We start from the raw sequence: 26,826 nt of genomic DNA on the forward strand, positions 1-26,826 counted from the left end.
TCAGTCGTGTTATTTTTGGCACGCGATTTTTATGTACCGGTAGCTTGAACGCAGTTGTAGTACTATTCCGAATCTGTAGGTGGAGACAGTGCCCGTTCATGGTGCTTGTTTTCACCATACAAACAACCCGAGCTCAACTTCTTCCGGGCTGGAGTTTTCAAACACTGGACTGGCTACTTCTCCGCTACATCTTAGCTCAGGGAATTAAGACCGTCTTCTCCATATTTGCGGTAAGTTCGTATTGCAATAGCTGAATTATGACATACTTTCAGTCTGCTTTCTTTTACATAGATGTACAGTTTGTCGATTTGTTCGGCCAGCGGGTGTAAACATGCTAACAAGCTCCTTGCTTTGTTTCATACATCCAAGTGATGATCGTGCTTAGCGACTAATTTTGGACTCGTAGCACGATTCTTGTACCGTTTTCAATGTAAAGAATGGCGTATACGTTTCAGAAAATGGGCATGTTCTCTTTGATTTTGTAGCCCGTCGCTATAAGCAGCCCATCAATGTCGAGCGCGAAGAGGAGAAGAGCGACTTCACCCTCCAGTAGTGTGAGCGGCGGAGGGGATCTCGACGACGTTTCCACTCCTGGAAGTGGTCGTAAAAGAAAATGGGCTTCCAGTGTTCCCCCAGTAGACACGGTAAGTACTCGAGTTTGGTGATGAGGTATTTGGATAATCTCCAAGTGCTCACAACGCTAATTGATGTCTGACGTTTAGATTGCTGTATGCCACGAGCTGTACAACGCCGTCAGGGACTACAAGGATGATCAAGGGAGAAACCTCAGCGAACTTTTTCTAAGGGTACCAAAGAGAAGGTACTGTATTGCATTATAAATATTTGAAAAATTAGTTTTCGCTTATATCCTGCTTTTCCACCATGGCACATCATCAAAAGTACAATAGTCCAAGGACACTTTGACATGGAATCCGGTGTTTGTGTCAGACCTAAACCTTTAACACACAAAATGACCACTCTGCCTCTCGAATCATGTTACCCTAAAATGCCATCCACCAAATAATGATTGCAAAGTTTTTTGTACACCTATACAATTCCATTTTTTAATATTGCTCTATATTTTCTGATTTTTGTAGTTATTTGTGAAAGCAGAAAGTTACCAGTATTTTTTGCCCCATAGTAAGATATTTGCTTTTATTTGAGATTAAAAAAAAACAAAACACACACACACACACATTTTGCCCATTTTCTGACTTTAGTTGCTGCCCTCGTGGAGATTCCGTGTGACTGAAATGTTTGAACCACGAGACAAGTGGAGATAGATGTATATCGTATGTTTTGCTTTTTTACACAGAACTCTTACTAATGTTTAACTTTCCCTGATCAACTTATTCTGACCAAAGAGTAACAACAGTTTTGAAGGTCGTTAATTGTGTGCTCTGCTCATTGTATTCACCAGAAATCTGCCTGATTACTACGAGGTGGTGTCCCAGCCGATAGACATGACAAAAATTGCACATAAACTGAAGGCTGAAGATTATCAAGAAGTGGAGCAGCTCACCGCAGACTTCCAGCTCATGTTCAACAATACCAAATCCTTTTACAAGGTAGTAAATGTATAAACTCTCTTTAGTCTTTTTGTAGCCCTAATTATTTCATTTCCAGTGGCTTTCATGAGTATTATTGTGATTCCTAAAATTGTGCTCTGATTCTTGCCATCAACCAGAGGGACAGCGAGGAGTATCAAGCTGCCAGCAAGCTGTGGGTCATGTATTTGCAGACAAGGAATGACTTTTTGCAGAGCGGAGATGGCGAAGACGATGACGAGGATGGGGAGGAGATGATGGAAAACCCAGGGGTGTCAACAGAAGATGAGGTCAGTCCGGTGACGCATTGTTTTCAGCCTAATGTCATGTGCATGTATTCACTGTCCAAATTTAAAGCAAACATACATTTTCTCTTGTTAATATCTATGTCATACACTGAGCTTCAGACCAACTAGTGGTAATGGCATTTTATTAATTTTTTTTTTATCATGGTCCGCCAGGCGTCCTCCAGCAGTTTAAAGGAAGTGTTAGAGCAACTCCTAGCCGCGGTGGTTTTGTACACTGACCCCTCGGGTCATGTGGTCAGTAAACTCTTTGAGAAGCTGCCTTCCAAATTGGTTAGTATTGATTGATTTTTCAATTGACTTTTTGTTACCAAGTCAATGTAACTGCAGTCTCTCGTGCCATTTTTGGTTTCTTTGATAGCATTACCCGGACTACTATGCTGTGATAAAGGATCCCATTGATCTGAGAACAATCGCTCAAAGAATACAGGTAGCTACATTTATCCCTTTCTTCCAAAAAGTTGTAGCTTCTGTTCTAATGCTCCATTTTAATAAAGAAATACATAAATAAACCTGGTAAGAGAGTGACACAAATCAACCTTACACGCTACAAGAGGTGCTTTTTTTACCACAGAGTCTCGTTCCTATAGCAGCGACATAACCCACGTGTCAGAACGTGCCTTTGGCCTGACGCGGTCGAACCCAAGTCAATTGTCTTGCGGTTTTCACGACTGGCCAACTGTAGGCCACTAGTCACAGACATAAAAAATGGCGAGTACAACGCTGACTTCCTATCTTGTGCTGCACCGTTCATAGCCTAAAAATCTTGAATGTTTTATTTTTATCTGAAATGTAAATAACTAAATGTTTTTGCTTGACTTAAAAAATGACATAATGTGTGAATATTTTTGTGGGGACAAATGTTGATATTGAATACAATTATAAAAGGGAAATGGAATTTCTGAGGCTTCATGTTGAAAAATTAAAATATTTTCAAAACTCCAACACCCTGTCCTGCATACGACTGGTAGTAATCATGCCTTAACCTAAATATCTGCCTGGTTCTCTCTGCTGTTGGAATTTAGAAAAAAAAAGCATTCGTTTTTAAAACTTCTTAATTTTTCTCACTTGCTAAGATGGGGTACTATAAAAGCGTCAACGCCATGGGCAAGGACATCGACCTCATGGCCAAAAATGCTAAAACATACAATGAACCCGGATCTCAGGTTTTTAAGGTATGCCCTTTTTTATGTATTTATTTTTAATTTTTATGTACTTTTATGTTACGTAACAATCAAGTTGTTGAAACAATATGTTGTCATATTATAGGATGCAAACACCATAAAGAAAGTGTTCATCCAGAAGAAAACGGACCTGGAACACGCTGAACCCACCAAATCGAGTCTTCGCATCAGGTAATTTAGGATTTATTTACAAACAATGGCGTTAAAATAGTTTTGTCAAAAAATTGTTGTTGGATGTTACACACATTGCAAAAATGCCCTACATTTGGATGCAGCATCTAGAATATTACAGTATTGCCTCTTAGTGTCCAGTCAGACTGAGTCATTTTAAATCTGAGTGACTTTTCCTTAAAAGTTTTTGAATCAATGTTGAGCTGTAATTCTCCGGGCCAAGTTTTTTCTTCTTCTTTTCCCTTCATAAGAAATCGAAGATCTGGTCAGGGAGAGCGACTTTCTGGTGTCAGCGTAGCTCTTCAGTATGGCTCTGAGAGTGAGGATGACCCTGTGCTCTCCGGTAAGTGTCATTGGGCAGCACCGACAGTTAGGGGAAAAAAAATCCTTCCATAAGAGCATCCAACCATTCCAAATTTTCCACAGGCTCTGTGTGCTATGACGAAGGCGAGTCGGAGGCTGAGAGTCAGAGTTCGAGCATGGAGATGAGCAACCCCATCTTCCAGCTTTATGAAGCCGTGCGAGGCGCGAGGAATAGCCAGGGCCAGCTGTTTTCCGAACCCTTCCAGAATCTGCCCTCCCGCAGGGAATATCCCGACTATTACCAGCAGATAAAACAGACCATTTGTCTGCAACAAATCAGGTACAGATTGTAAATGGATTTCAAAGCACATTCAAGGTGTCTTCGGTTTACTACATATCTCACGAGACATTTTAGTGGTGGAAACAATGCACAATAAACTGCAATGGTGCGTTGACACACTCTCGCAGACACGCTCGTTACTAATTTTGTCTGTTGTTTTTTTTTGTTTGTTTGTTTTTTTTAATGACGCAGTTGAGCTCGAAAGTGCCTTGTAGCTCTCTGTGTCATTCCTTCTAACTGCCATGAGCACCATTTTTCATTTGTGACACACTGATGTGTTCCGACTCCAAATTCAGGTTACGCGAGTGCTCTACGAACAGAACTCTGTAGTCAACAAAGGCACCCCTGTAAAGGGATAAGCGTCCTTTCTTTGGTGGCATTTCTTTCCCTTAATTGTAGGACAAAGATGAAGAATGGTGAATATGAAAATATGGAACAAATGGATGCCGACCTCACTTTGATGTTTGAGAATGCAAAGCGATACAACATGCCCAACTCGAGCATTTATAAACGGGCCCTCAGGCTTCAGCAGATTTTGCAGGTAATAATTTATTGTGTCTTCCCTTGTGCTGCGTTTCGTTTTGCACAAGATCTTAATAATTCAGTGTTGCCTTTTTTTTTCCAGGCCAAAAAGAAGGAGCTTCAGAGAAGAGAAGATGAGGATGGTGACAGTTTGCTGTCATCTGATGCAGGCAGTACCAAGAGAAAAAGGTATCAAGTCATTTTCTCTCCAGCTCTACTATTTAATCATTGGTGTGTGTTGCTGTTTTCTCATTTGATTCCATTCTGTTTTTGAAGTCACAAGAAAAATATTAAAAAGAACCGAATGAAAGCCCTGTACGCTGCGGTGACGGACGCCAGGGAAGTGGGCACTAGTCGCCGCCTTTGCGATCTTTTTATGGTGAAGCCATCTAAGAAGGACTACCCCGACTACTACAAGGTTATCCTGGAACCTATGGACCTGAAGACCATTGAGAACAACGTCCGCACCGAGCGCTATGCCACGGAGGACGCGCTGATGGATGACATGAAGTTGATGTTCCGCAATGCCCGCCATTATAATGAGGAAGGATCTCAGGTAGGAGATGTGAACTATACGGGACGAAACTATTAATATAATATCAATGTCATCGTTGCTCTCATAAAAAAAAAAATATATATATTATATATATTGTCTCGCCATAGGTGTATAACGATGCTGACATCCTGGAGAAGATACTTAAAGATAAGCGCAAGGAGTTGGGACAGCCACCGGATGAAGAGGATGTGAGCTCTCCCAAACTAAAACTGAGTAGGTTTATTTGTATTATTTTTTTTTGTTTTGTTTTTAAATCCATATGTAAACATGTTCATTGACTCTTAATAGGAATACAGAGGCGCGATCGCTTCCAACAACGTTATCTTTTCATCAATTTGATTTGCGGTTGTTGATTTGTTTAAGATATAAGATGATCCTTTTGTTGGTCGATCAGTTTTCAATGTAGTGTAAAAGGTTATGTAAGGAGATCAGCAGGATTGGCATTGCTGTCACATTCCAAAAATGACACACTTAATTCTTTCACTCCACAAGTCAAGTCAACAGTATTTATAGAGCACTTTCAAGAATACTGTACGTCTTTTTAAAATTAGGCCCCTCCTATCAAGCTTTTTTTTGCGTCATAGAGAGGAGGAAGGTCTGATGCAATCTGTGAATGAGAATACAGTAATCCCTCGTTTATCACAGTTAATGGGGACCAAAACCACCCGTGATAAATTAACATATATATATATATTAAAAACACACACACACACAGGCCAGTGATCCCTCCTGCATGCAGCAGATGTGTTAATGATTAATCAATTCAGGTTGTTGAGACAATTAAGGATGGAGAGACCCGTTTTTGTTCTCTAATTCTGTCTTTCTCTTTCCCCTCCCCCCCCAGACTCCCCCCCCCCAAATTTTTTTAATGAATGTTTGTAAACATCTGCGGTGCAAGCCGCAATAAACGAACCGCGAAATAGCGTGGGATCAATGTAAGGCGTTTGCATTGTAAATCATGTAAAAAAGCGACCAGTAGGTGGCAGTGGTGCCTCACATGCTTGAAATGCATGCTTTTGCAAAAAGCTCTTTTTCTCAATTTTTTTACCCAGGAATCGCCATTTTCATGAAACGTAGCCATTTTGTAATGCCGATTGCTGAAGAACGGAAAAAGATAGAAACACATTTTTTTCTGCTGAAAGAGAGTCTTTATTTTGGTAGGCTCCATGTTTACATAGTTATAGAAGCAATTATTTGGTGGGCCTTGCAAGATCAGTCAAAATCCAGGAAAACGCTGGGATTGAGGAGGCTGCTCCAGTGAAAATGGCTGGGATTGAATGAGTTAATGGTTCTTAGACACATTAACAATTTAGTGTGGACAATTTTGTTCCACGAACCTGTCAATTCAGTTAGTTAAACAGACTTGGATTTTCAGAGAGAATTTTATCACAGGATACAATGCAGTTATTGCTCATCGAACAGGCACACTGTCTCATACATGGCTTTTTGATTTATGTCTGTTTGTACGTGTAGTTTGTGCATGTCACTAGATAAATTACAGTAAGTTGAACAAAAGTCAATGTCAAAAACTGTTAGCTAACTCTGGTCAATGGGCTCCACATTCCCTCAAGGCTGTTTTGGGTTACTGGTTTCATTGACTCTTCATGTATTTTTCCAGGAAAGAGTGGCATTTCTCCAAAGAAAACCAAATACCTAACCCCGCTACAGCAGAAGTTGAACGAGCTCTACGACGCCGTGCGGAACTTCACTGACCGCCGCGGCCGCCGCCTGAGCACCATCTTCCTGCGTCTGCCGTCTCGCTCCGAGCTGCCCGACTACTATGCTACCATCAAACGACCCATCGACATGGAGCGCCTGCGCAGCCACATGGCGGCGGGACGCTACCAGGACGTTGAGTCCCTTGCGGAGGACTTCACTGTCATGTTCAACAATGCTTGCATGTACAATGAGCCCGAATCGCTAATCTACCGGGATGCTCTCGTCCTGCACCGGGTGCTTTTGGAGACACGCAAGCAGCAGGAGGGAGGGGAGGATTCCGGACCGCCTGCTGTGGGAACTCTGGTGCGTGAAATGATTCGGAACCTGCTGGTGTCAGTTCTCGGCCACCAGGATGAAGAGGGCCGATGCTACAGTGACTCGCTGGCCGAAATTCCCGCCATGGATCCAGACACACCAGAGAAGCCTCCGCTAAACTTTGACATAATCAGAGGGAATGTGGAGCGTGGCCGCTACAGGAGACTAGACGTCTTCCAGGAGCATGTGTTTGAAGTGCTGCAGAAGGCCAGGAGGCTGCACAGGTAAGTTTTCCTGAGCTGTCTTTTCGACAAGTAAGGATTTGTCAAACAAAACCAAAATGTTTGCTCCCATCTCTTCAGGCCAAACAAATTATTTAACTACCAATCTAGAGATCTATATCTCATGTAGAATTTAGTACAGTCGTCCCGCCTCCACATTTTAACCCCCACCGAACAACGTATCATTTTGTTTTTCAGTCCGGCCATGTGGTCGAGACTTGTTACGCGCATAGAATGTATTGAAATCGTTTCGTGAACTGTTCTTCAGAAATCCTGCAGATGAATCTACCTAATTGATGGAAAAAGAATGTTAAAAAAAATGCTGCAATTGTGTTCTGTAAGTGACTCTCGGGTGACTGACTTATTGCCTCGTTTGCCTTTTGCAGGACTGACTCTGAGGTATTTGACGACGCAGTGGAGCTGCAGCAATTTTTCATCAAGATCCGTGATGAGCTGTGCAAAAACGGAGAGATTCTACAGACCACTGCACTCAACTACACCTTGAAACACTTGCACAACGACGTGGAGCAGGAGAAGAGAGAGAAAATACCCAAAGAAATTGAGGAGGATAAGGACAAGGACGAGCCGAGCAAAAGTATGCGAGACACAACAGAAACACATCGGCACCATGTTGATTTGATCCTCAAAAGTAAACTCTTCATGTTCTCTTCAAAAAAATAGGTCTAAAGGAGAGGAACCTGCCAAGTGAAGTATGGCGGCCCGAGTCGCATACAGAGTTCACGTACCAGCAACAATGCACCTTTGAGAGCACCACCTACCAGGTGGGGGAGTATGTCTATGTGCAGCCATCAGAGGCCAACTTGAAGCCTCACATCGTCTTGGTTGAGCGTCTTTGGGAGGATGACCAAGGTTACTCAATTTTTTTTAATCAACCCTTTTGGGACCACAAAATGAATGCGATCGATACACAATGGCGATGAAAAGTCTACACATACCTACTCAAATGCCCATTTCTTTTCCTGATGTAAAAAAAAAAATCTGACAAAGATAAAGGATTTTTGAAATGATTAATTTTGGTCTTTGTTTAATATATCACCCAAAAAACTGACATTTGAACGTGTAGACTTTTTTTTTTAATCCACGAGCTAATTTCATTTTGTTTGTATGTATGCAGGTGAGAAGTGGCTCTATGGCTGCTGGTTTTACAGGCCGAGAGAAACCTTCCACATGGCCACTCGCAAGTTCCTGGAAAACGAGGCCTTCAAGAGTGACTACTACAACAGAGTGTCCTTTAGTAAAGTCTTGGGCAAATGTGTCGTCATGTTTGTGAAGGTAAGCCTGAAACGCAAAGAGAATTCCCTCTTAATTTATGCTGAGGCCACTCATGAGGCTTGTCTGACAAATGCAGGATTACTTCAAACTCCAACCGGAGGGCTTCAAAGCCGAAGACGTGTATGTTTGCGAATCCCGATACACCGCCCGGTGCAAGTTGTTCAAGAAGATCAAGATATGGGCCGTGCCTCCAAGCCCCGTCAAATATGTCCCACGAGACGTGCCCCTGCCCGTCGTCCGCTTTGCGTCCGTGTTTGCTAAGCCAGACCTGGAGAAACTTGAGAAAATCTCCTTTGTAGACGGCAGCAGTTTTGTAGACAAGGTGAGCTTTTAACTTTCCTGTTTCTGAGATCTGAGCTGATGAGGCTGCTCCTGCTAAATCTAAAGGTAACTCATATTCCCTTTTTTGCATAGCTTTCTACAAGTCTTGATATTCCCTCGATGCTGCAGTCTTTTAGCATCAGTGCCGAACATCCACCCTTTGCCTATCTGTTGGGTTATAACAGGAACAATTTAAGGGACATGACAGACATATTGTTTAAATACATTGATTTTAGCTTCTCGCGTTTGCTCCAGTTGATCTGCGAACAATATTGGGTGTAAAGAAGAGCGGGGGGCGGGGATACATACATTTTTCAAGACAAATGTTCACTAGACTTAACTCATTCACTCCCAAAGACGTTCTTTTCAGATTTGGTCCAGAATTGGCTGGTACTGAATGAATTAATGAAGTGGCTGTATATAGTTGACAGATTGTGAGCTATTCAGCCTGAGGTATAAAAGAGAAGGGATATTAAGTCATGAGTGTCTATATTTCATATTTTAGGAGAGGGAGGATGTCCCCATGGAGGTGAGCGGTGCAGACCCGGGCTGGCAGTACTACGAACAGTTACGCTACAACAATGTGTGGTACAAAGTGGGGGACTGCGTTTACATCCAGTCACATGGCCTTTCCAAGCATCGGATTGCCAGGTCAAAGTGTTTTCAATATTTTTGTTTTCATTGATCTGCTTGTGTGTTTCACTGTTGACCATTGGTCCCTTTCGATTGGGGTGTAGTTTGGAGAAGCTTTGGGTGCAGAATGGAACCACTTTCTTCTTTGGGCCCATCTTCATTCATCCAGAGGAGACTGCGCATGAGCCCACAAAGATGTTTTACAAGAGAGAAGTGTTTCTGAGTCACCTGGAGGAAACGTTGCCCATGACATGTGTTATAGGTGCTGTGCTCATTCCTGACAAAGACAATCTATCAATCATGTGCCCATTTTCCCTTTTAATTGTTTTGCTTATCGACCTTGTATTTGTTTTGTCAGGCAAATGCATGGTGTCCTCGTTCAAAGACTACCTGTCATGCAGACCTACGGAGGTTGCAGAGGAGGACAATCTTCTTTGCGAGAGCCGCTACATAGACTCTGAGAAACAGGTGAAAAAGTTCAAGGGGCTGAAGCGCTTCTCGTACTCCTCTAAAGTGGCGGAGGACGAGGTCTATTATTTCAGGCGAGTCCATTTTTTACAAAGCAGTAGGGATTCAAAGCACAACCGGTACAAGGCTGAATTTATGTAGTTGTCGTCTGCAGGAAATTAATAGTTCCACAGAAGGAAGCATCTCCTTTTTTGAATAAGAAGATCGACGAGCTTGAGGTGAAACTAGCAGATGTAGAGGATGGAGATGACGACATGGATGAGATGGACGATGACGATGAGGGCATGGAAACGCCTTCAATTCCTCAGATGCAGACCTCTCTCACCAGCGATATGGACGGCATGCCTTACACACCTTCTCAGGTATGCATTCACGGACCTCAGACAACTAAATATCCCAATATTTTCTCTCGTATCAAGAAGTATACACTAAACTGCCGAAACACTGTCTTTGTAATTGCAGTCCACACCAAAGATTAAAGGCTTGTCAAAGAAGGAAGGCGCCAAAAGGAAGATCAACATGAGCGGCTACATCCTATTCAGCAGTGAGATGCGGGCAGTCATCAAAGCTCGACACCCGGACTTTTCTTTCGGTGAACTGAGTCGTCTGGTGGGAACCGAATGGAGGAACCTCGAAGCCGTCAAGAAAGCAGACTATGAAGGTGAACCCACAGGCGATTGTGTCAACTCCTGATCCTGAATTGTGGTCAAGACCTGACCATTTGCGATTTATCACAGAACGGGCAGCCAAAATCGTGGAGCAACAGGAACGGGATAGGCCAGCCCTGAAGCAAGCGTCCCCGAGATCAGGTACCCCCTTAGGGTCACTGATGGGGGTCGTGCCTTCGCCTAGCACTATGGGCATGATAAACCAGACCATGACACCTATGTCAGGTAACCCCTCTCAGACACAGCACGAGTGTTTGACCACACGGCAGCAAGAAAATGAGACAGGATGATTTAAAATGTCTTTAACCTTTAGAAACAATGCATCCATGCAAAAGCCTCTTGTTTTTTTTTCATTGATTTACATTTGACACCTTTATTATCACTAGGTTCTTGTTTACAACTGCATGACTGTGATATTGCATGAATAACATTTTTGACTGTAAATCTTCCATTCTTGTTTTGCCTGCTAACACTCATTTACTACTCTCGTCCCTTTCACGCACAGAGCTTGTAGTTTTTCATTTGGAGGCCCTTGATGATTTACTTTTTTTTTTAAACGTGGAAATTTGACAAATGCGATGTTTTCAAAATTCTGGTGGTCACTTTTAGGCTCACAGTTTTTAATACTTGACCTTAATCCTTCAATTTGTCGTATGATCGCTGGTTATGAGGATATCCTCGTTGATAAAATGCTTATCAAGGCACCATTAAATCTGTGTTTGCAAATGCAGTGATTGTGCCATACTTTGGCTTGGTGCTATTTTCCAGAATGCAAATATATACGGTATTCAGTGTCACCTTCAAACTCCCCAAATGTTGTTTGCAATTCAACCAAAGTATTGTGGAAAATATTTATTTTACCAAACAGATATTTTACAGATACATTTAATGGTGATCGTTCAATAATGACTTAAAAAATATAATAATTACCGGTAAAAATAAATTCATTTTAAAAGTGAGATTGCCTGCCCATACTCGATAGCAAAGAATTTGTATTTGTGAGGCCTCTGGGTGAAAGGGGCCGAGTGTGTGTAACGGTAGTGCACGTCTTCATAGTCAGCTGCATGTCACTTAGGCATGAATATGTTGTCATCCTCTCCTCGCCCTCTTCCCCCAAGGCATGATGGGAGCTTACGGGCCACCTTACATGCCCTTGCAGGGCCCGCATGAGGGTTTGTTGAGTGTGGCCCCAATGTCACCTTACCAAGCAGGGGGACCTCACCTACTTCCTCACCATCTCCAACAAGGTGGTATGCCTGGATACCCGGGCATGCTTCATCATGGTAAGGGTTTACTGATGGCAGCCACGCCTGATCACTTGTGGGCTTCGTCTGCTCCACGTGACGGGTTGGGGCACATACAGACTGTTCATTCACAGTACTGACGCATGTGACAACACTGGTGCTACTAACACTGAGCTGAGGTCACTATATTATTTTTTTCGGTTTCTTCTAGAAAGTACAAGTGCCGTTGTAGTTCTTCGCCATAGAGTAACGATTCTTCTTTAATAGGCATGATGGGCGCTGCTGTGAACGGCATGCCAGGATCTCCTGCTCCAGGGGGCTTCATGCAGCAGGTGAGCCACAAACAGTTGTCCATATAACACTGCCCCTAAGGCCTGCCGCGTGAAAACTCAAAACTGGTAGAAAACTCTTGTGGCACACCACCAAAACAACGTCAAAAAAGTGTAGCTTCTTAAATCCTGGTTTTACACATTAATTGTACCTTCTGGCATTTGCAGAAGAGAATTCACGATGCGCGGCTGGTGTAGGTGGATGAGCAAAGATTTTGCGGCTTTATTTACATACAAATAACTTGAGTGGCACAGAATTTATCATGCATCTTGTGATCTGGTGGTGGCATGTTACATTGCTGGCGGAAACATGTGAAGATTTTATGCGATGTGACAGTTTTTGCAGGATTACTGTGTAAAAGGGGTTGATTATGCCCCCACGACATTCAGGCACACCTTCAAATGTTGATAGGAATACAGTAGTGATTTTCTTAATGATTTGCATTTATACAACTGTGGATGCTTTAGTGACCTGTGAGCAAAATGAAGTTGTCCCACCAGCAATTTTCACACAGACTCATATTAATAGAATGACATTTCCGAATTAAAAAACAAAACAAAACACTTTTTCTTTCGATTTCAGCCAGGGATGTTCAGCCCAGGACAGCATGCTCCCCCACCCTACCCAGGACAGGGCCAGACCCCGCCCATGTTTGTAGCGCCACCGCCGAAGACTCAGAGGGTGCTGCACTCGGAGGCCTACCTGAAGTATATTGAGGGCTTGAATTCAGACTCCAGCACAGTCAGCAAGTGGGACCAGACACTGAAAGGTTCGAAAGTATGCGACTTTTGACGACTTCTTCCAAATGATTTTGACTATTTGCATGTACCTTTCAATCGACACAAATCTAGTATGGCTGTGTTAACTGTTCTAATGATTTCCAAAAATCATTTAACAATTCAGAGGGATAAAAGTAGAACAATTTAAAAAAATTGCATGTCTAATAAACATCTGATTTTCAGCCACATCTGGTAGAGGCCTAATTCCAACCTGACTATACCGATTCCATTTTTTTTTTTTTGGCCCTCTTCTCCCCCATTACACTGCATTGAACTATATCCCAATTGCATCACTTGAATTATCCATTAGAAATCCTGCCTTAATCACTCAAATCCCAAACTTGTCTCCACAACAGCTAAAAGGCGAGACGCTCACATGACCAAAGAGCAAGAGAGCCGGCTGCCGACTCACTGGTTGAAGAGCAAAGGAGCCCACTCCACAATGGCGGACGCGTTGTGGCGTCTGCGTGACCTGATGCTGAGGGACTCTCTAAATATTTGTCAAGCATACAACGTGTGACGTGTAGGGCTCGCACCACTTCTAACCACACCTTAGGCTTAAACTTGGAAAGAAACTGTAGATGCTAGAAGCAATATTTTATAGCAATCGCTAACCAATTTTATATTTATTAGTAATTATGATGAGCTAAATTGTTGTTTATGCATTTTCATTTTTTTTACTCTGCTGATTAAGTTTGCTGCAAAACAAGTGTTTTGGCTTATTGGTACTGTTAAAATGAACTTATAAATACTATTTAATGATGAGTACGACAGTTGTTGCTGTGGCGAGTGGAACGCAAATGTACAATATTTCCTCAAATGGATGCCTTACCCCACTGGAATAAATGAACATCACACCTCAAATAGACCCTTCCCCTTCTTTGAGAACAGGAAAGTGGCTCCACCATACTACCTTTTATTTGACATCTTCCACCCTAATTTGTCATGGTTGTCTTTTTCACAGAAGACGTGCTATTTGTAAACCTGGCAATGAAGTTTAAAATAAGAGTGTTGAAATGTTCAGGAGAGGGGGTCTCTTGTGTTATAGTTGTCATTACCACAGCACCATTCATTCATCTTCCGAGCCGCTTGATCCTCACTAGGGTCGCGGGGGGTGCTGGAGCCTATCCCAGCTGTCTTCGGGCAGTAGGCGGGGGACACCCTGAATCGGTTGCCAGCCAATCGCAGGGCACACAGAAACGAACAACCATTCGCACTCACACTCACACCTAGGGACAATTTAGAGCGTCCAATCAGCCTGCCACGCATGTTTTTTGGAATGTGGGAGGAAACCGGAGCACCCGGAGAAAACCCACGCAGGCCCGGGGAGAACATGCAAACTCCACACAGGGAAGCCGGAGCTCCACAGCACCATGACACCTGTAAAGCTGACTACAGTTTAAAGCACACGTGCTTGTGTACGCACTGCGGTATATTGGGAAACAAAATGTGTGAAATGATCCAACATTAAACTGAAATAAAAATTGGGTTGGGGGGAAAAAAATCTCCCATGTGTTGTTTCCATAGTAGATTTGACACCTGCAATGTAATATTAGCAGATAACATCTTAAATCTAAAAGTCTCAATACGTGATAGTTGTTTAAATAAACTACCGACGCTGTTTGGGATGTTGCGTGTCGCCTCACATGGCTGCTATATTTTGGTAACATTTCCTCTTAACATTACGTCACGTCCTGAAGCCGTCTCAACATCGAACCATTCTCTTTAGTGTTTGCCCTGTCTCCCATGTCTGCTTGTCCAACGCCCACGATTTGATTTAAAAATTATAAAATGAGCCCTTGAAACTGGCCATTTAATAATTTAGACAACACCTAACCAGTGTGTCCTATTGAGAGGCTTCAAACCTGACAGGAGAACGCAAAGGTGAGGTTTTGTATTGTACAGACTTCTTCGAGGCTAATGTAGCAAAGCTAGCACTTTCATTGGATCTCTGATGGGGGAGAAAATGGAGAATACACTCTTACCTGTGTTTGGAAAAATGTCAGCTGATTTAGTTTTTAGGATGGTTGTTCATCCTTGCATCGAAGCAATTGACTTGCGTTATAATGTGATAAATTCCACATTAGACAAAAGGGTCTGACGTGGTTACCTGCATTAGCAAAGGACGCTAGTCATCTCGGATGTTGTCTGTATGGAGAGCACCACTTACCCGGCGGCCTTATTTCTACACTGACTCAATATATATTTCTTGTCGTGTAATGCGTGTTTATGCAAAGACGTTTCAAATGCAATTAATCTAAATTGCATTTGAAGGTTTTCTGATGAGCTCACTGTGTAGCCCTCATACTCGATTAGTTAGAATCTTGCCGAAGTTAACACATTTCTGTTCTATCACCCATGAAGGGTTTGTGTGTTCGTGTATAGTTAATAGAGCTTTTCGGGAAACAAATTAGACGTGAACCCCTCCCATTTGTGTACCTCTTCTGAGAAAAAGAATTAAGTCTTTGTTTGAGGGGAAACAAGTGCGTGTGCGTTTAAACGATGGATGGCGTGACAATTTAAACCCGCGTTGAATTCCAGTCGTTCTCGGTTCGTGTGTGTTCATATGTTGCACTACAATGGTGCAAAATCTAACAAGTGTTAAGATTCAAAAAGTCGACACAATTTAGTTGGATTTTCTGGCTGTACACACATTTTAGTTGTTACTTGTGGCCATGCCACTTCAAGTACCGTACTGCTGATTGAAAATTCAATGTTCCGCCCCACGTCGTCCGCATTCAATGACCTCTCATTTCCTGTGCGTGTGCGTGTGCGTGCGTGTGCGTGTGCGTGCGTGCGCGAGCCCTCAGAGACAGGGGTTTGGTCAAGGGGAGGGTAGTGTAATGTCTGTAACCGTATTGGCTGTTAGGGGCAGGCTTGATGATTGGTGGTTGTGACATGAACAAAGATGAAAGAGAACCTGCTCAAATGAGTCAGTCTGGGTTTGTAGTCTGCGAGTGCCGTGGCTGTGGCTTAAGTTCAAGCGGATAGCAGGTCTGAAATGAATGTGCATTCTCTTACCGCTCTTGGGAATAAAGCAACTGAAGTGCATCCTTGACCACTTCCAATGGCGTCACAAGAGCTTTGAAACATTTTTTTCACAGCATTAAATTGCACCGATCCATGCAAGTGATTAGTAGTGTTACAATACCAAAATTCAGACTTCCATGATATGTCTTCAAAAAGTACCTCTCAATACTAGTTCTGAAACCATACCACGGCAAAAACCTAAACATCAGTCAAAGCAGTGCTATAATAGCTGAGAAAAAGCTTCACATTCTCTTTATTTTTATTAATTCAACTTAATACAGTATTAGGCTTTGCCATTTCTGTCGCCTTGCTACAGGCTGTTGGCCATACAGGCAAAATATTTCCAGATGACCCTGCTTGTGTCTGGAACTTCGCCAGTAGTGAGAACGTTTATAGACCTCGCTTGTTTATTTCTCCATCTTGCACACATGCTGAGGAAAAAGTGCTGCCGACTTCAGACACATATTTAGAGAGTACTGTTGCTGCATTTGTTCATTTATTTATTTTAAAATGAGGCCCTGTGATAGGGATTCCATTCATGTTGTCTGTTTCCTCGCAGCAGTTAAAGTCACTGCTCCTCACAAACTTGAATTAGCCAATTAAAATCGATGGTTGTACAGTTTTATCATGTATTAGAAGTGTTATTAGGTTAAATGTTTTGGGAGCTTTACTCACAGTTCCAATAAGGTTTAAGGTTATATTTGTTTCAAGAATCAAATGCTCTTGTGCACCCTAGTTTTACGCGAGAGGTTTCTACTGTGATCTTGTTTCTCATTTGTAGAACAGTGCTAACCTATCCTCTTGTCTATCAACAGTTCCCCTATCATTGCTACACTGAAAAGTTTCCAATCAAAGCCCCCCACCCCGCTGATAAACCCAGAGCAGCAGGGATGTCCCAGCTCCAGTTCCACTGTCCGGCGAGTCCCATGCCCGCTGCCCCTGTCCCACGGCAACAGGGGCAGCCTCAGCTGAGGCCATCTTTCAGCATCCCCTGCGCTACGAGCACATTGGCGTCGGAGAGCGCCGGCCAGCCCGTAAGGAGCTCAGCTCTCCCTGCGGGCTCAGCCACTCCCTACAGTACCATCACAGGTATGTTTGTTTGTTTGCTCACAAAGCTATACTTTTGTTTGAAGTGATCTACGAAATAAACACAATATTGATTGTTTTTATTTCAATTTAAAATTTCAAGTAATATTTTCCTTCACTTATTCAGGCATTTCGGAATATCCATCATGAAAAATCCAAAGGGGAAAAAACATTGTATGCCAAGAAGCCTTTAATCCTCAACAATCTTAAGGGCGAAGCTTAAATTCAACAGTTTTGTGCTATACTTTAACTCCCCTAAAACTCCAATTTAAGTATGCGTCGAAGATGGACAAATTCAAGAATATTTATGACTTCAAATGTTCCACTGTGTTCACTGCGTTACGATTAGGCAATTTTTGAATTTTTTTATAAGATGCTGAATTTTTTGGGGTCTTCCAGTATCTAACATGGCAAACCCTAAAGAGAAGACCCCCATGTGTTTGGTGAATGAGTTAGCCCGTTTCAACAAGCTCCAACCTGAATATAAGCTACTGAGCGAGCAAGGACCGGCTCACTCCAAAGTATGTTGGGAGAATCTTTCACTTCATTTCTTGATTATTATCGTATGAAGGGAGAGCTTACGATGCACCTTGTCCCCATCAGATTTTCTCAGTGCGGCTCACCCTGGGAGATCAGCACTGGGATGCCGAGGGGACCAGCATCAAGAAGGCTCAGCATTCCGCCGCTACATCTGCCCTGGCTGAGACTGTACTTCCAAAGCCCACCATCAGGACACAACGCAACATCGGCAAGAACTCAGGTCGGTGCCTACCAATACTCTCATGGCAGATAAATTGTTTGCTCTAATGCTCAATCTTGCTTTTCTTGTATGTGGCAGATGGTATGATTCAAATCATGGAGTTGAACGCATTGTGCTCAAAACTTAGTAAAAAGCCCATATACAAACCCATCGACCAATACCCAATGAGACCGCCACACATGAGTTATGGTGTCCGTGTTGCGGGGCCCTATCAGCGTTCTATGCAACAGTACGTTTGGCCCATTTTCAGTTTTATTCGTCTGTCAATTATTGAATTTGTTTTTTTTAAAAAATGCATCGTGAATTGTGCGTCCAGTTACTACTACCCATTTGCCCCCATGGGACCAATGATCTACCACATGGAACTTTCCATTGGAGGCCAGCAGTTTATCGGGAAGGGACGCACGCGGCAGCTCGCCAAGCAGGACGCCACCATCAAGGCCCTGAAAGTGCTGCAGAGGGAGCCCATATTGCAGCAAATGCCAGAGGTGAGAGGCTTGCGCTCACCATTCCTGTTGACCAATTGAATCGATATTCATTGCTTTTTCTCTATCTCAGGTGAACGAAGACCCTGAAGAAGAAAACCTCAACAAGTCCGAAATCAGTCAAGTGTTTGAAATTGCACTGAAGCGCAACCTACCAGTAAATTTTGAGGTATTGCCCATTTTAACTGAAGACTCATTAGCAACATGTTGGCTGGGCATTTCCCAATTGTCGACATCACTGCGTTATCCAGGTATTAAAAGAAGACGGTCCGCCGCACATCAAGAGCTTTGTGGTGCGCGTTGCAGTGGGAGAGTTCACCGGAGAGGGCGAGGGGAAGAGTAAAAAGATCGCAAAGAGGTTGGCAGCTGCCGCTGTGCTCGGCGACTTGAAGAGGCTACCTCATATACCCAGCATGGAGAAGACGCTGCCACGCATCAAGAAGAAAACCAAATCCATTATTAAGGTACTGCTGAAATGTTGCACATGTAACAGTTCAAAAAAGACATTTGGGAAACAGATATTTTTTTTAATAAATGCCTCCATTAACCATGGCCTAAATGTGGGAGATATCCTAAAGCCACTAAATGGAAAACCTCTGCCAAGTAGTATAGTTACTGTATACTTGCATTGCTTCAAGGCTGTGACAACATTCTTCAAGATGGAAAAAAAAAGTGTTAAATGGAAATGAATCCAAGTCAGTCTCACGCGTGGTGCCCACAGCTGCAGACCAGCCCGGAATACGGCCAGGGAATGAATCCCATCAGCCGTCTGGCTCAAATCCAACAGGCCAAGAAGGAGAAGGAGCCTGAATACAGCATGGTGACGGAGAGAGGCCTGCCGCGGCGTCGGGAGTTCATCATGCAAGTGAGTCCGCGGAAACCCAAGCACTTATCAGTCCTCCCCTATGAGGACTTTCCACACTGTACTTGGTCTACTTGGTGTTTTCCATGGGGCACGTTGTGGAGACGGCAGTGCCCCAGTGCAAGCTCGTCTATATTTGGAAGTGGCTTAGCGGCCGACCAGGAATTAGCCGGGAGTTTTTCCCCACTTGGTGAGAAGTAGACCCCATTTTATTTCTCATTTGTCCTGAATTTACTCTGCCAACCTCTTTTGCTAATGATCGCACTGTCCGGTATCACATCAGAGTTGCTCCAGAATGAGCGTTTTTCAGTTCAAAGCCCGGCGCCACAATTGGGAAACACCCCTCATGAGCGACGTAACACGACACGGTGCATTTTGGTTTTGCCGTTGTAGCACATAATGAATCGTTTTGTCTGCACCGCGCTGTTGTTCGCTAAGTTGCAGTGTGAAAAGGCCTTAAGTCTGTCAGCGTTTTTCAACGCGTGCTGCCTGCATGCTTTTGTAATAGGTGAGAGTGTGCGGCCAGTCTGCAGAGGGCATGGGGCCGAGCAAAAAAGTGGCCAAGAAGAACGCGGCAGAGAAGATGTTGGAGTTGCTGGGATATAAAGTGCCTCAGCCTCAGCCCCCTAAACCGGCACTTAAAACTGACGAGAGGGTATTTGTTTGACCTTTTTAGAGTCATACAAATGCATGTGACCATGTTTGAATGTTCAATCTTCCATCTCTGTTGCTTGCGGAATCCTCAGACCCCTGTGAAAAAGCCTGGTGATGGACGCAAGGTGACATTCTTTGAGCCTGGCTCTGTAGAGGATGTGCCCCTGGGTGAGTGCTCATGGTTGGAATGTACAAATTCTTACTCCCTTCCTGTTTTAATCACATCCTCCGACATAATCTCGCAGGTTACAAGGAGGAGGAGTTCCGCCTGCCTTACTTGAGCCACCAGCAGCTTCCCGCGGGCATCCTTCCCATGGTGCCTGAAGTGGCTCAAGCGGTCGGTGCCTGCCAAGGACTGCATACCAAGGACTATGCCCGGGCAACACCAAACCCAGGCAAGGCCACCGTCACTGCCGTGATTGCCAATGAACTGCTGTACGCCGGCACGTCCCACACGGCTGAAGCCATCCTCAAGAATAAAAGTATCCAGACGCCCCACGGTCCCCTCACCAGGCCCTCTGAACAGCTGGCTTACCTTGCGTCTGTGCAGGGTCTGCAGGTAGCCGTCTTCTTCACCATCTTCAACCACTCAATCAGCTCATCATTGTGTGATTAGCAGTAAGTGCGTTCGTTTTCTGCTTACAGGTGGAATATAAAGATTTCCCCAAAAATAATAAGAATGAGTTTGTATCGCTGATAAACTGTTCCTCCCAGCCACCGCTCATCAGCCATGGAATGGGAAAAGATGTAGAATCCTGTCATGATGTGGTAGGACAGTCAATGCATGATCTCATTTCTATTTCTTTCCGTACTCAAACATTCACCATCATAAGACTTTCATTAATTGTACACGCAACGTTTAAGTAACCATTAGCACTCACAAGCGGAAGGAGAATTTAATTCTCGTCTTATAAAATTAACCTTAAGCAAAACCTGACTTGAGCTTCACAGACACTTATCTCTACTACTGTACATCATGCGCAACAATAAAAATAAATAAGCAACCATTTTTTAAAAATATACTGTAGATTTTTATACTATACTTTCTGTAATACCTTTACACGTGGGAAAGGAGAGTCACATTCGCCTTGCGCTCTTCGACCATTTTCAACACTTCTTTGAAAGAGGTTACATAATAACCAAGGAAAGTGGTGCTTTTAATTCTGCTTTGGCTTTACGTATTGCATTACAGTCTTCTTATGCTATTAACAACATAGGTTATTTATAACAAGATTCATTCCGGCACAGAATATTGTTGATAGGGTCGAGATGCTCGGGCCACCCTCATGCTGAACCTGCTGTCAGCCGCAGCTCACGACCCAGATACTCCCACGCCCGACTTCACACATTATTTCACCAGGCCCCGCCTCTTAAAGTCATAGGCACGGCAATCTTGACAATGTCTTTTAAAAACTTGATTCAATAAGTTTGAGTATGTTGAAATTGTCGGGCATGGGTAAAACTGAGCAAAAAAAAATATTTCTTTGTTTGGTAGACATTCAGTTAACATGGGTGGGTCTAGAACATATCCCTCGTAATAAACTTATCAACTTAACGTAGTGTCAAGTCAAGTCAACAGTATTTATAGAGCACTTACAAACAGCCATCGCTACATACAAAGTGCTGTACATGGAGCAATTTAACATGCACAATAAACAGTAAGACAAATCGGTAATAAAGGCGGTAGAAAGCACCAAACAGTAAAATCAAGAACAAATCTAAGTCTTGCTGAGTCGAATGCCAAAGAATACAAGTGAGTTTTGAGGAGGGCTTTGAAGATGGGCAGCGAGGAGGCTTGCCGAATGTTCATTGGGAGGTCATTCCAGAGAGAGGGGCCAGCAACAGAAAAGGCTCGACTTCTAATAATGTCTGGTCCATTAATAATAATAATTAATAATGTCATCCAAGCCTTTAAGTGTCGCATTGAATTTCGTTTGTGGTTCTTTGGTTATCAGCATTTTTTTCTTCTTCCCTCATTGTTCAACAAAAGCTGTGGGGGAAAAAAAAGACACAAATGATTCTTATTCACCCCTACAGGCTGCACTTAATATATTGAAACTGCTGTCAGAGTACGACCAACGGTTAAATGAGCGGACAGGAAACGGAACAGTCTCTGGGTAAGCCTTCATTTTTTTTTTTTGTCGAAGACTTTCAGATTTTCAATATGCCCATGGAAACAACTACCGTTGTTTTCATTAACTGGGACTTATTTCCGACAGATGTGTGAAACAGGAGGTTGAGGGCGAGCTGCACCCCAAACCGGCTAACTCAAGCACACTGGCCCCGCCCCTGGACGGCAGCGTTTAGAGCATTAGGTTGGCTAGACTGTAAAAGCACTCGAGAAAACTTGAAGACACTGCGTTCCAAGTCGCTGCAGGACATTTTTGGCGGCTGCGAGTCATGTTCACCGTTGCACCGTGTTCACAGTTAAACAAGATTGAACTGAACATTTTGGTTTTGCTCTCCTTGATGTTGTTTAATTGTACATTCTTTTGTTGCTCACAAGTGGGAGTAGCTGCATCCTGACCAGTGATTTGGGGCTTCAGTTGAAAATGCAAACTGTGAATTATGTCCTGCTAACCATTGTTTTTAAGTATTATGTTTTATTACTTCCTTTAGGTTATTCATAAAAAAACGAGAAGTCCAATTTTTTTTCACCTGTGTTTAGGGTGCAGCTTTCTGCAGTGCTTTCGCTCAAAAACCGCCAGTGACGTGTTACCGACATTCGCCGTGCAGGGCCAGGAAGAAAGAGTGTGTTACTTTAAATGTAGCGTGTGATGTAACGTGATGTTGTCTCCACTGTGCGTGGCAAAGCAGTCTTAACTCCCTTTCTCTCCTTAAATGTCGGCCTCCCGTCTCTTTCTGCTCCTTCTGGAAATAAACCTGTGTGTTCATGCGCACAAAACAAATATCTGGTCAGTGGCTGTTCGACTCCAAAAAATGTTTTGCTTTTTCTTTTTTTGTCCTTCATCACAAAAAAAACTGCTTATATGATGTACTTATGTACGAACGTATTTTTTGGCGGGGAGTGCCCCCACACAGAGACTTAGCATGTGTGCTTGCTTCTTATACAGTCAGTGAGGAGTAGTCAAGATCCATCCATTCATTTTCTGGTCTGCTTTATCCTCACAAGGGTCTTTTAAGTTTAGACCCCCCTCCCCCCCTTTTAATATCACACTTGGTGCCTACAAATACACTGCGGGGTTGGGGTGGCACAACTCATTTGGCATTGACACCATGAGTGTGCCTTCAGAGATTGTCAATGGTGAAAATTGACTCGGAAAACACCAATTTTGACAGTGTAGCTCACTTCTTTAATTGCATGAACACATACAACGCAGCGTTTACAGAATTGTATCATTTCATGAATGTTTTTGTTTGATTCGACATAACTGCAGAGCTGATAACTACTTGACTGAGTCGTCATCTCGCCTTCTGCGGTTGTTCTACTGTCGTGACCTTCAATATGTGAGTGAATCCTGGCAGTAGCCCAGTTATCCTGTTTCATCTGACCTTCTTGTCTGAAATGTATTCTGTTCTTCTGAAATGTATTCTGTTCTTTCTCTCATTCAAAGCTTTAAAATTTATGCAAACGGGTGGACACCGTTTAACATTTGTTTCTTCTTGGCCTCAATGAAGGGATACATGCACTTGTCGGAGCCCATGAAACGATACGAAACCACGTTGGATTCCCACGGCAGTAACCTGAAAGACGGACCAAAAAAAAAAGTATCAGCAGGTTTCAGTTGCTGTGAGTGGGACGAGACGCGGTACTGACGCTCTGCACAGGACAGGCAGGTAAGTGAGACGTGGAATGCACACTAGGGGTTGGTCAATGAGGATGGCGTTCATGGCCTGCTCCACGCAATACTGAGGCTCGAGAGGGGGCAGGACGAACTCCATTTCCTCTCTGTTGGTCGAAACAGAATTTTATAGGGTGAAATCAGACAGAATGGGAATATAGAACATTGCAGTTTTTTTTCCCCTTCCCCAATTTATTTTTCATCCAATGCATTTAAAAATAATTTGAGTATACTGTACCTCTATAGCCTGTATGGAGGTAAATGCATAATAGGAATCCAATACACTGGTGCCTTGCGATGCAAGTTTAATTTGGACAGTCACCCTGTCAAAACTCAAAACCCTCTCATCTCAAATCATCTTCCCCCGGAAATCAATGATTGAATGGAAATCAATCTGCTTCAAAAGCAATGTTTTTTTTCCTTTTTTTGATACAGGAAAGCAAAATGGCATAGTCTAAATAATTTTTTATATCAGTCCAAACCTGGTCGCGGGGCTCAACAATTAATCTAATGAAAATCAACATTGCAATGTAGTTGCATGCAATTTTCAAATGACAAGGGCTTAAATTTGGCAAATAAAAACCCTCTCATTTTGGTAGGTTGGTTGGCGTTATTTCTTTTCTGTATATTTATTGATGTATGTTTATTTTATCCATTTATTTATTAGTATGTAGATAAGTACAGTGCTTAAGTGATTTAAGTGCAGTACACGTGTTCCGTATCATTGTTTCATGAATAGTTGAAGTTGTTTATTTGCATGTTTGTAGTTTTGAATTTTTAAGGAATTTTCATTGTGAATACTGAAACGACTGCAAGTCAGAGTGTGAATTAAGTTAACATCCCTCATTGAAGTAGGCAACTCTTTCATATTAATTCATGCTCCATTTGCCTTTACTTTCACGTAAACTTTACCTACAAGTGCAAAACATTTACAGTATGAGTAACGAATTCAACATTGTTTTATTGTAATATAGATCAATTTGTTCATTTATATTCAATCGCTTTCAAAATCCTTCAGCCCTGCTACAAGTCGAGTCACTCAGATCTCAAGGCACCACTTAGTGATATGGAATTAACATTGACACACCTTATCTTGCAGCCCTCAAACATGCCCGTATCCACGATGTAAGGGCACACCAGAGTGGTCTTCACACCCTCCACTTCCTCAGCCAGCAGCTCGTGTGCAAGCGACTCATGGAAACCCACCGCGGCAAACTTACTGGCGCAGTAGTCCTGTCTCAGATGAGTAAACGCATCCGTTTGGGACGAATGGGGAAAAACAACTCGGGTTGTTCATTTGTGATACATATTGAGACTGTGTTACGGGTCATTCTCCAGCCCTGATTCACCTCGACGCAGCCTGTGCTGAAGAGACCCAGCACGCTGGCGATCGTCACGATGTGGCCGTGATCTTGGGCCTTCATCTGAGGCAAGAAGGCCTTCACTGTCTGGCAAACACGCACACACACACACAAACGCAGGCGGAGTGACGTAGGCACAAAGGCACAGGGTGATAGAAAGGTATGTAATGTTCCAGTGTAATTGAACTGAATGTTGCTCAACGTGAAGGACGCTTTTGTTGCATGAGCGGCTTCGCATTAAGAGGATTGTCAGCACTGCTGTGAAAAGGGGGATCGTGTGAGTGTGCTTTGCTTTATTTTTAGCAACAATAACCTGCTGTGTGCCAGTAGCTGAGGATGAAAATGCATTTTGCAATTCAAGTTTTCTTTCTTTGTTATGCCCCCCCCCCAAAAAAAATAACCTTAATTATTAGGTTATTTTATAACCTTAGTTATTAAAGCTAAATAATTAAATACCATCAGTTGCCTGCCTGATATTTTCATGATTGGATCATATGTCATTGTAAATTTCCCCAGATAGATATCCAGATAAAGGATATCTTATATGTGCATGGAAGCAAAAAAAAATTGATGGCTAACTCACTGTCAAGTATAAGAGCAATAGTTTTCCGTCTGCATTCCTTCCTAATTTAGTGTCGGTGGACCAGCCTGAACACAGCATTATATCGGTACTGTTGAACATGCATTTATTACAGTACTATTTATTTCGATGAACCGCCAAGGGTTAAAAGTAAATTACATTTGTGAAGTGGGAGTCCCAAAAGTTTTTAAAAGAAAGAAAGAGTTACTTTCATCATGGGAGAACAAGAAGCTTTATGAATAGTAAAACAAATATATGTATACCGGCAATATATATTAAATACAGTATTGCAGTACCTAAGTACAGTACATACAATCAATGTGCAGCTACTCTCTTGTGGGTCTGTGTCTGTTAATGTTGTCTCTCTTGACTCACAGTATTTGGAAAAACAAGCCACACCAAAAAAAAAAAAAAAATCAGCGGAGTGATGGTTCGAATCTCGTAAAAGTCGAAATTGGGGTCACTTGTATTTCAAGGCACCATTGTCTGTCCAACAATGTGTTTTCATTGAAAGTGAGGTTGATTTTTGGACTGAATGTCAAGATTTGTTTTCCATAAAGTAAATACCAAGAATGGTTTTATTCTTGACTAAAGCAAAAGTTTGCCTCACCCAGAAGAGTGCGAGACAGTTGACCCCAATGGTCTTCTCAATGAGCTCATCTGGACAGTCCAGCACTCGTTGGCCAGCCACCACTCCGGCGTTGTTCACCAGCATGGTGACATCGCGGCCCAGATCTTTCCTCACCACATCGGCGTAGCGATACACTTCCTCTCTTTTGGTGACATCCAACGTGTAGGCGTGCGCCTTGCCCCCCAAGTCGCGCACCAGCTTGGCCGTGCGCTCGTTGGCCGCGCCGTCCACGTCCCACAGCACCACCTCGGCGCCTCGTTTAGTAAACTCCTGGGCGAAGAGACGACCCAGGCCTCCTCCCGAGCCGGTGATCAGCACCAGCTCGCCATCGATGGGCTTGATGCGCGGCCGCAGCACGGCCCTCACGGTGTTGCGTAGGATGAAGTAAATCATGTCCAGCAGCATCATCTGCAGGTCCATGAGGAATATCATGGTTGCTCGGCTTGACTTTCGCTGACGTTCAGCGTGAGAACCTGCAGACGACCAAGCTGCTGTTTGAAGCCGTCTGTGGCCCTTAGCCTGCCCCCCTCTGGCTTTAAAAACCCTCCTCCCGGATTAGAAGAAATACTTTGAGCTCCTCAATACCGCTGCTCTTAAATGTATGCATTTGCACCAGTGCCAAGGAAAATCACTTGGAAGGGCATTGAATGTAGGT

The 26,826-nt window shown here is 43.2% G+C and overlaps 3 protein-coding genes and 1 long non-coding RNA gene across 7 annotated transcripts in view; 3 read left to right on the forward strand and 1 right to left on the reverse strand.

Annotated features, from left to right (window-relative positions):
• The first annotated feature begins 63 nt into the window (after positions 1 to 63).
• Positions 64 to 13,783, forward strand: LOC127607267 (protein polybromo-1-like). Of its 4 annotated transcripts, XM_052075407.1 has the most exons (30): positions 64 to 230; positions 486 to 644; positions 723 to 820; positions 1,421 to 1,568; positions 1,688 to 1,837; positions 2,009 to 2,125; positions 2,214 to 2,282; positions 2,929 to 3,027; positions 3,122 to 3,207; positions 3,459 to 3,550; positions 3,634 to 3,850; positions 4,250 to 4,391; positions 4,476 to 4,561; positions 4,649 to 4,928; positions 5,036 to 5,141; positions 6,547 to 7,186; positions 7,570 to 7,778; positions 7,865 to 8,053; positions 8,319 to 8,476; positions 8,553 to 8,798; positions 9,303 to 9,448; positions 9,535 to 9,692; positions 9,789 to 9,972; positions 10,053 to 10,260; positions 10,361 to 10,559; positions 10,636 to 10,791; positions 11,685 to 11,849; positions 12,078 to 12,142; positions 12,723 to 12,909; positions 13,276 to 13,783. In XM_052075407.1, exons 1-30 carry the CDS (start codon positions 99 to 101, stop codon positions 13,437 to 13,439), a joined length of 5,055 nt encoding a protein of 1,684 aa, XP_051931367.1. In that variant the 5' UTR covers positions 64 to 98; the 3' UTR covers positions 13,440 to 13,783. The 4 variants fall into 4 exon arrangements, with proteins under 4 accessions (XP_051931367.1, XP_051931370.1, XP_051931369.1 ...); XM_052075410.1 differs by lacking the exon at positions 11,685 to 11,849; XM_052075408.1 differs by lacking the exons at positions 64 to 230; positions 486 to 644; positions 723 to 820; ... (6 more) ...; positions 3,459 to 3,550; positions 3,634 to 3,850 and having other exon boundaries at positions 4,339 to 4,404; positions 4,488 to 4,561.
• An 826-nt stretch (positions 13,784 to 14,609) lies between these two features.
• stau1 (staufen double-stranded RNA binding protein 1) lies at positions 14,610 to 22,705 on the forward strand. Its single transcript, XM_052075466.1, has 15 exons — positions 14,610 to 14,803; positions 16,765 to 17,038; positions 17,435 to 17,556; positions 17,639 to 17,795; positions 17,874 to 18,024; positions 18,112 to 18,283; positions 18,354 to 18,449; positions 18,532 to 18,744; positions 19,002 to 19,145; positions 19,651 to 19,797; positions 19,889 to 19,964; positions 20,042 to 20,355; positions 20,442 to 20,564; positions 21,834 to 21,913; positions 22,016 to 22,705. Exons 2-15 carry the CDS (start codon positions 16,840 to 16,842, stop codon positions 22,101 to 22,103), a joined length of 2,082 nt encoding a protein of 693 aa, XP_051931426.1. The 5' UTR covers positions 14,610 to 14,803; positions 16,765 to 16,839; the 3' UTR covers positions 22,104 to 22,705.
• Positions 20,571 to 21,792, forward strand: LOC127607323 (uncharacterized). The gene is made up of 2 exons (XR_007964047.1): positions 20,571 to 21,367; positions 21,705 to 21,792. It is a non-coding gene; the product is annotated as an uncharacterized LOC127607323 (long non-coding RNA).
• Positions 22,706 to 23,347: 642 nt separating the features above from the next.
• kcnb1 (potassium voltage-gated channel, Shab-related subfamily, member 1) overlaps positions 23,348 to 26,826 on the reverse strand; it is a 48,720-nt gene continuing 45,241 nt past the window's right edge. The window contains exons 3-7 of the mRNA XM_052075453.1: positions 26,151 to 26,579; positions 24,949 to 25,047; positions 24,687 to 24,832; positions 23,575 to 23,706; positions 23,348 to 23,501 (exon numbers count right to left, since the gene is read on the reverse strand). Coding sequence (XP_051931413.1) covers positions 23,381 to 23,501; positions 23,575 to 23,706; positions 24,687 to 24,832; positions 24,949 to 25,047; positions 26,151 to 26,579 — 927 coding nt within the window. The 3' untranslated portion in view covers positions 23,348 to 23,380. The remainder of the gene's footprint in view (positions 23,502 to 23,574; positions 23,707 to 24,686; positions 24,833 to 24,948; positions 25,048 to 26,150; positions 26,580 to 26,826) is intronic.

Source organism: Hippocampus zosterae, chromosome 9 (assembly GCF_025434085.1).
Source record: "Hippocampus zosterae strain Florida chromosome 9, ASM2543408v3, whole genome shotgun sequence".
In the NCBI taxonomy this organism is placed as follows: domain Eukaryota; kingdom Metazoa; phylum Chordata; class Actinopteri; order Syngnathiformes; family Syngnathidae; genus Hippocampus; species Hippocampus zosterae.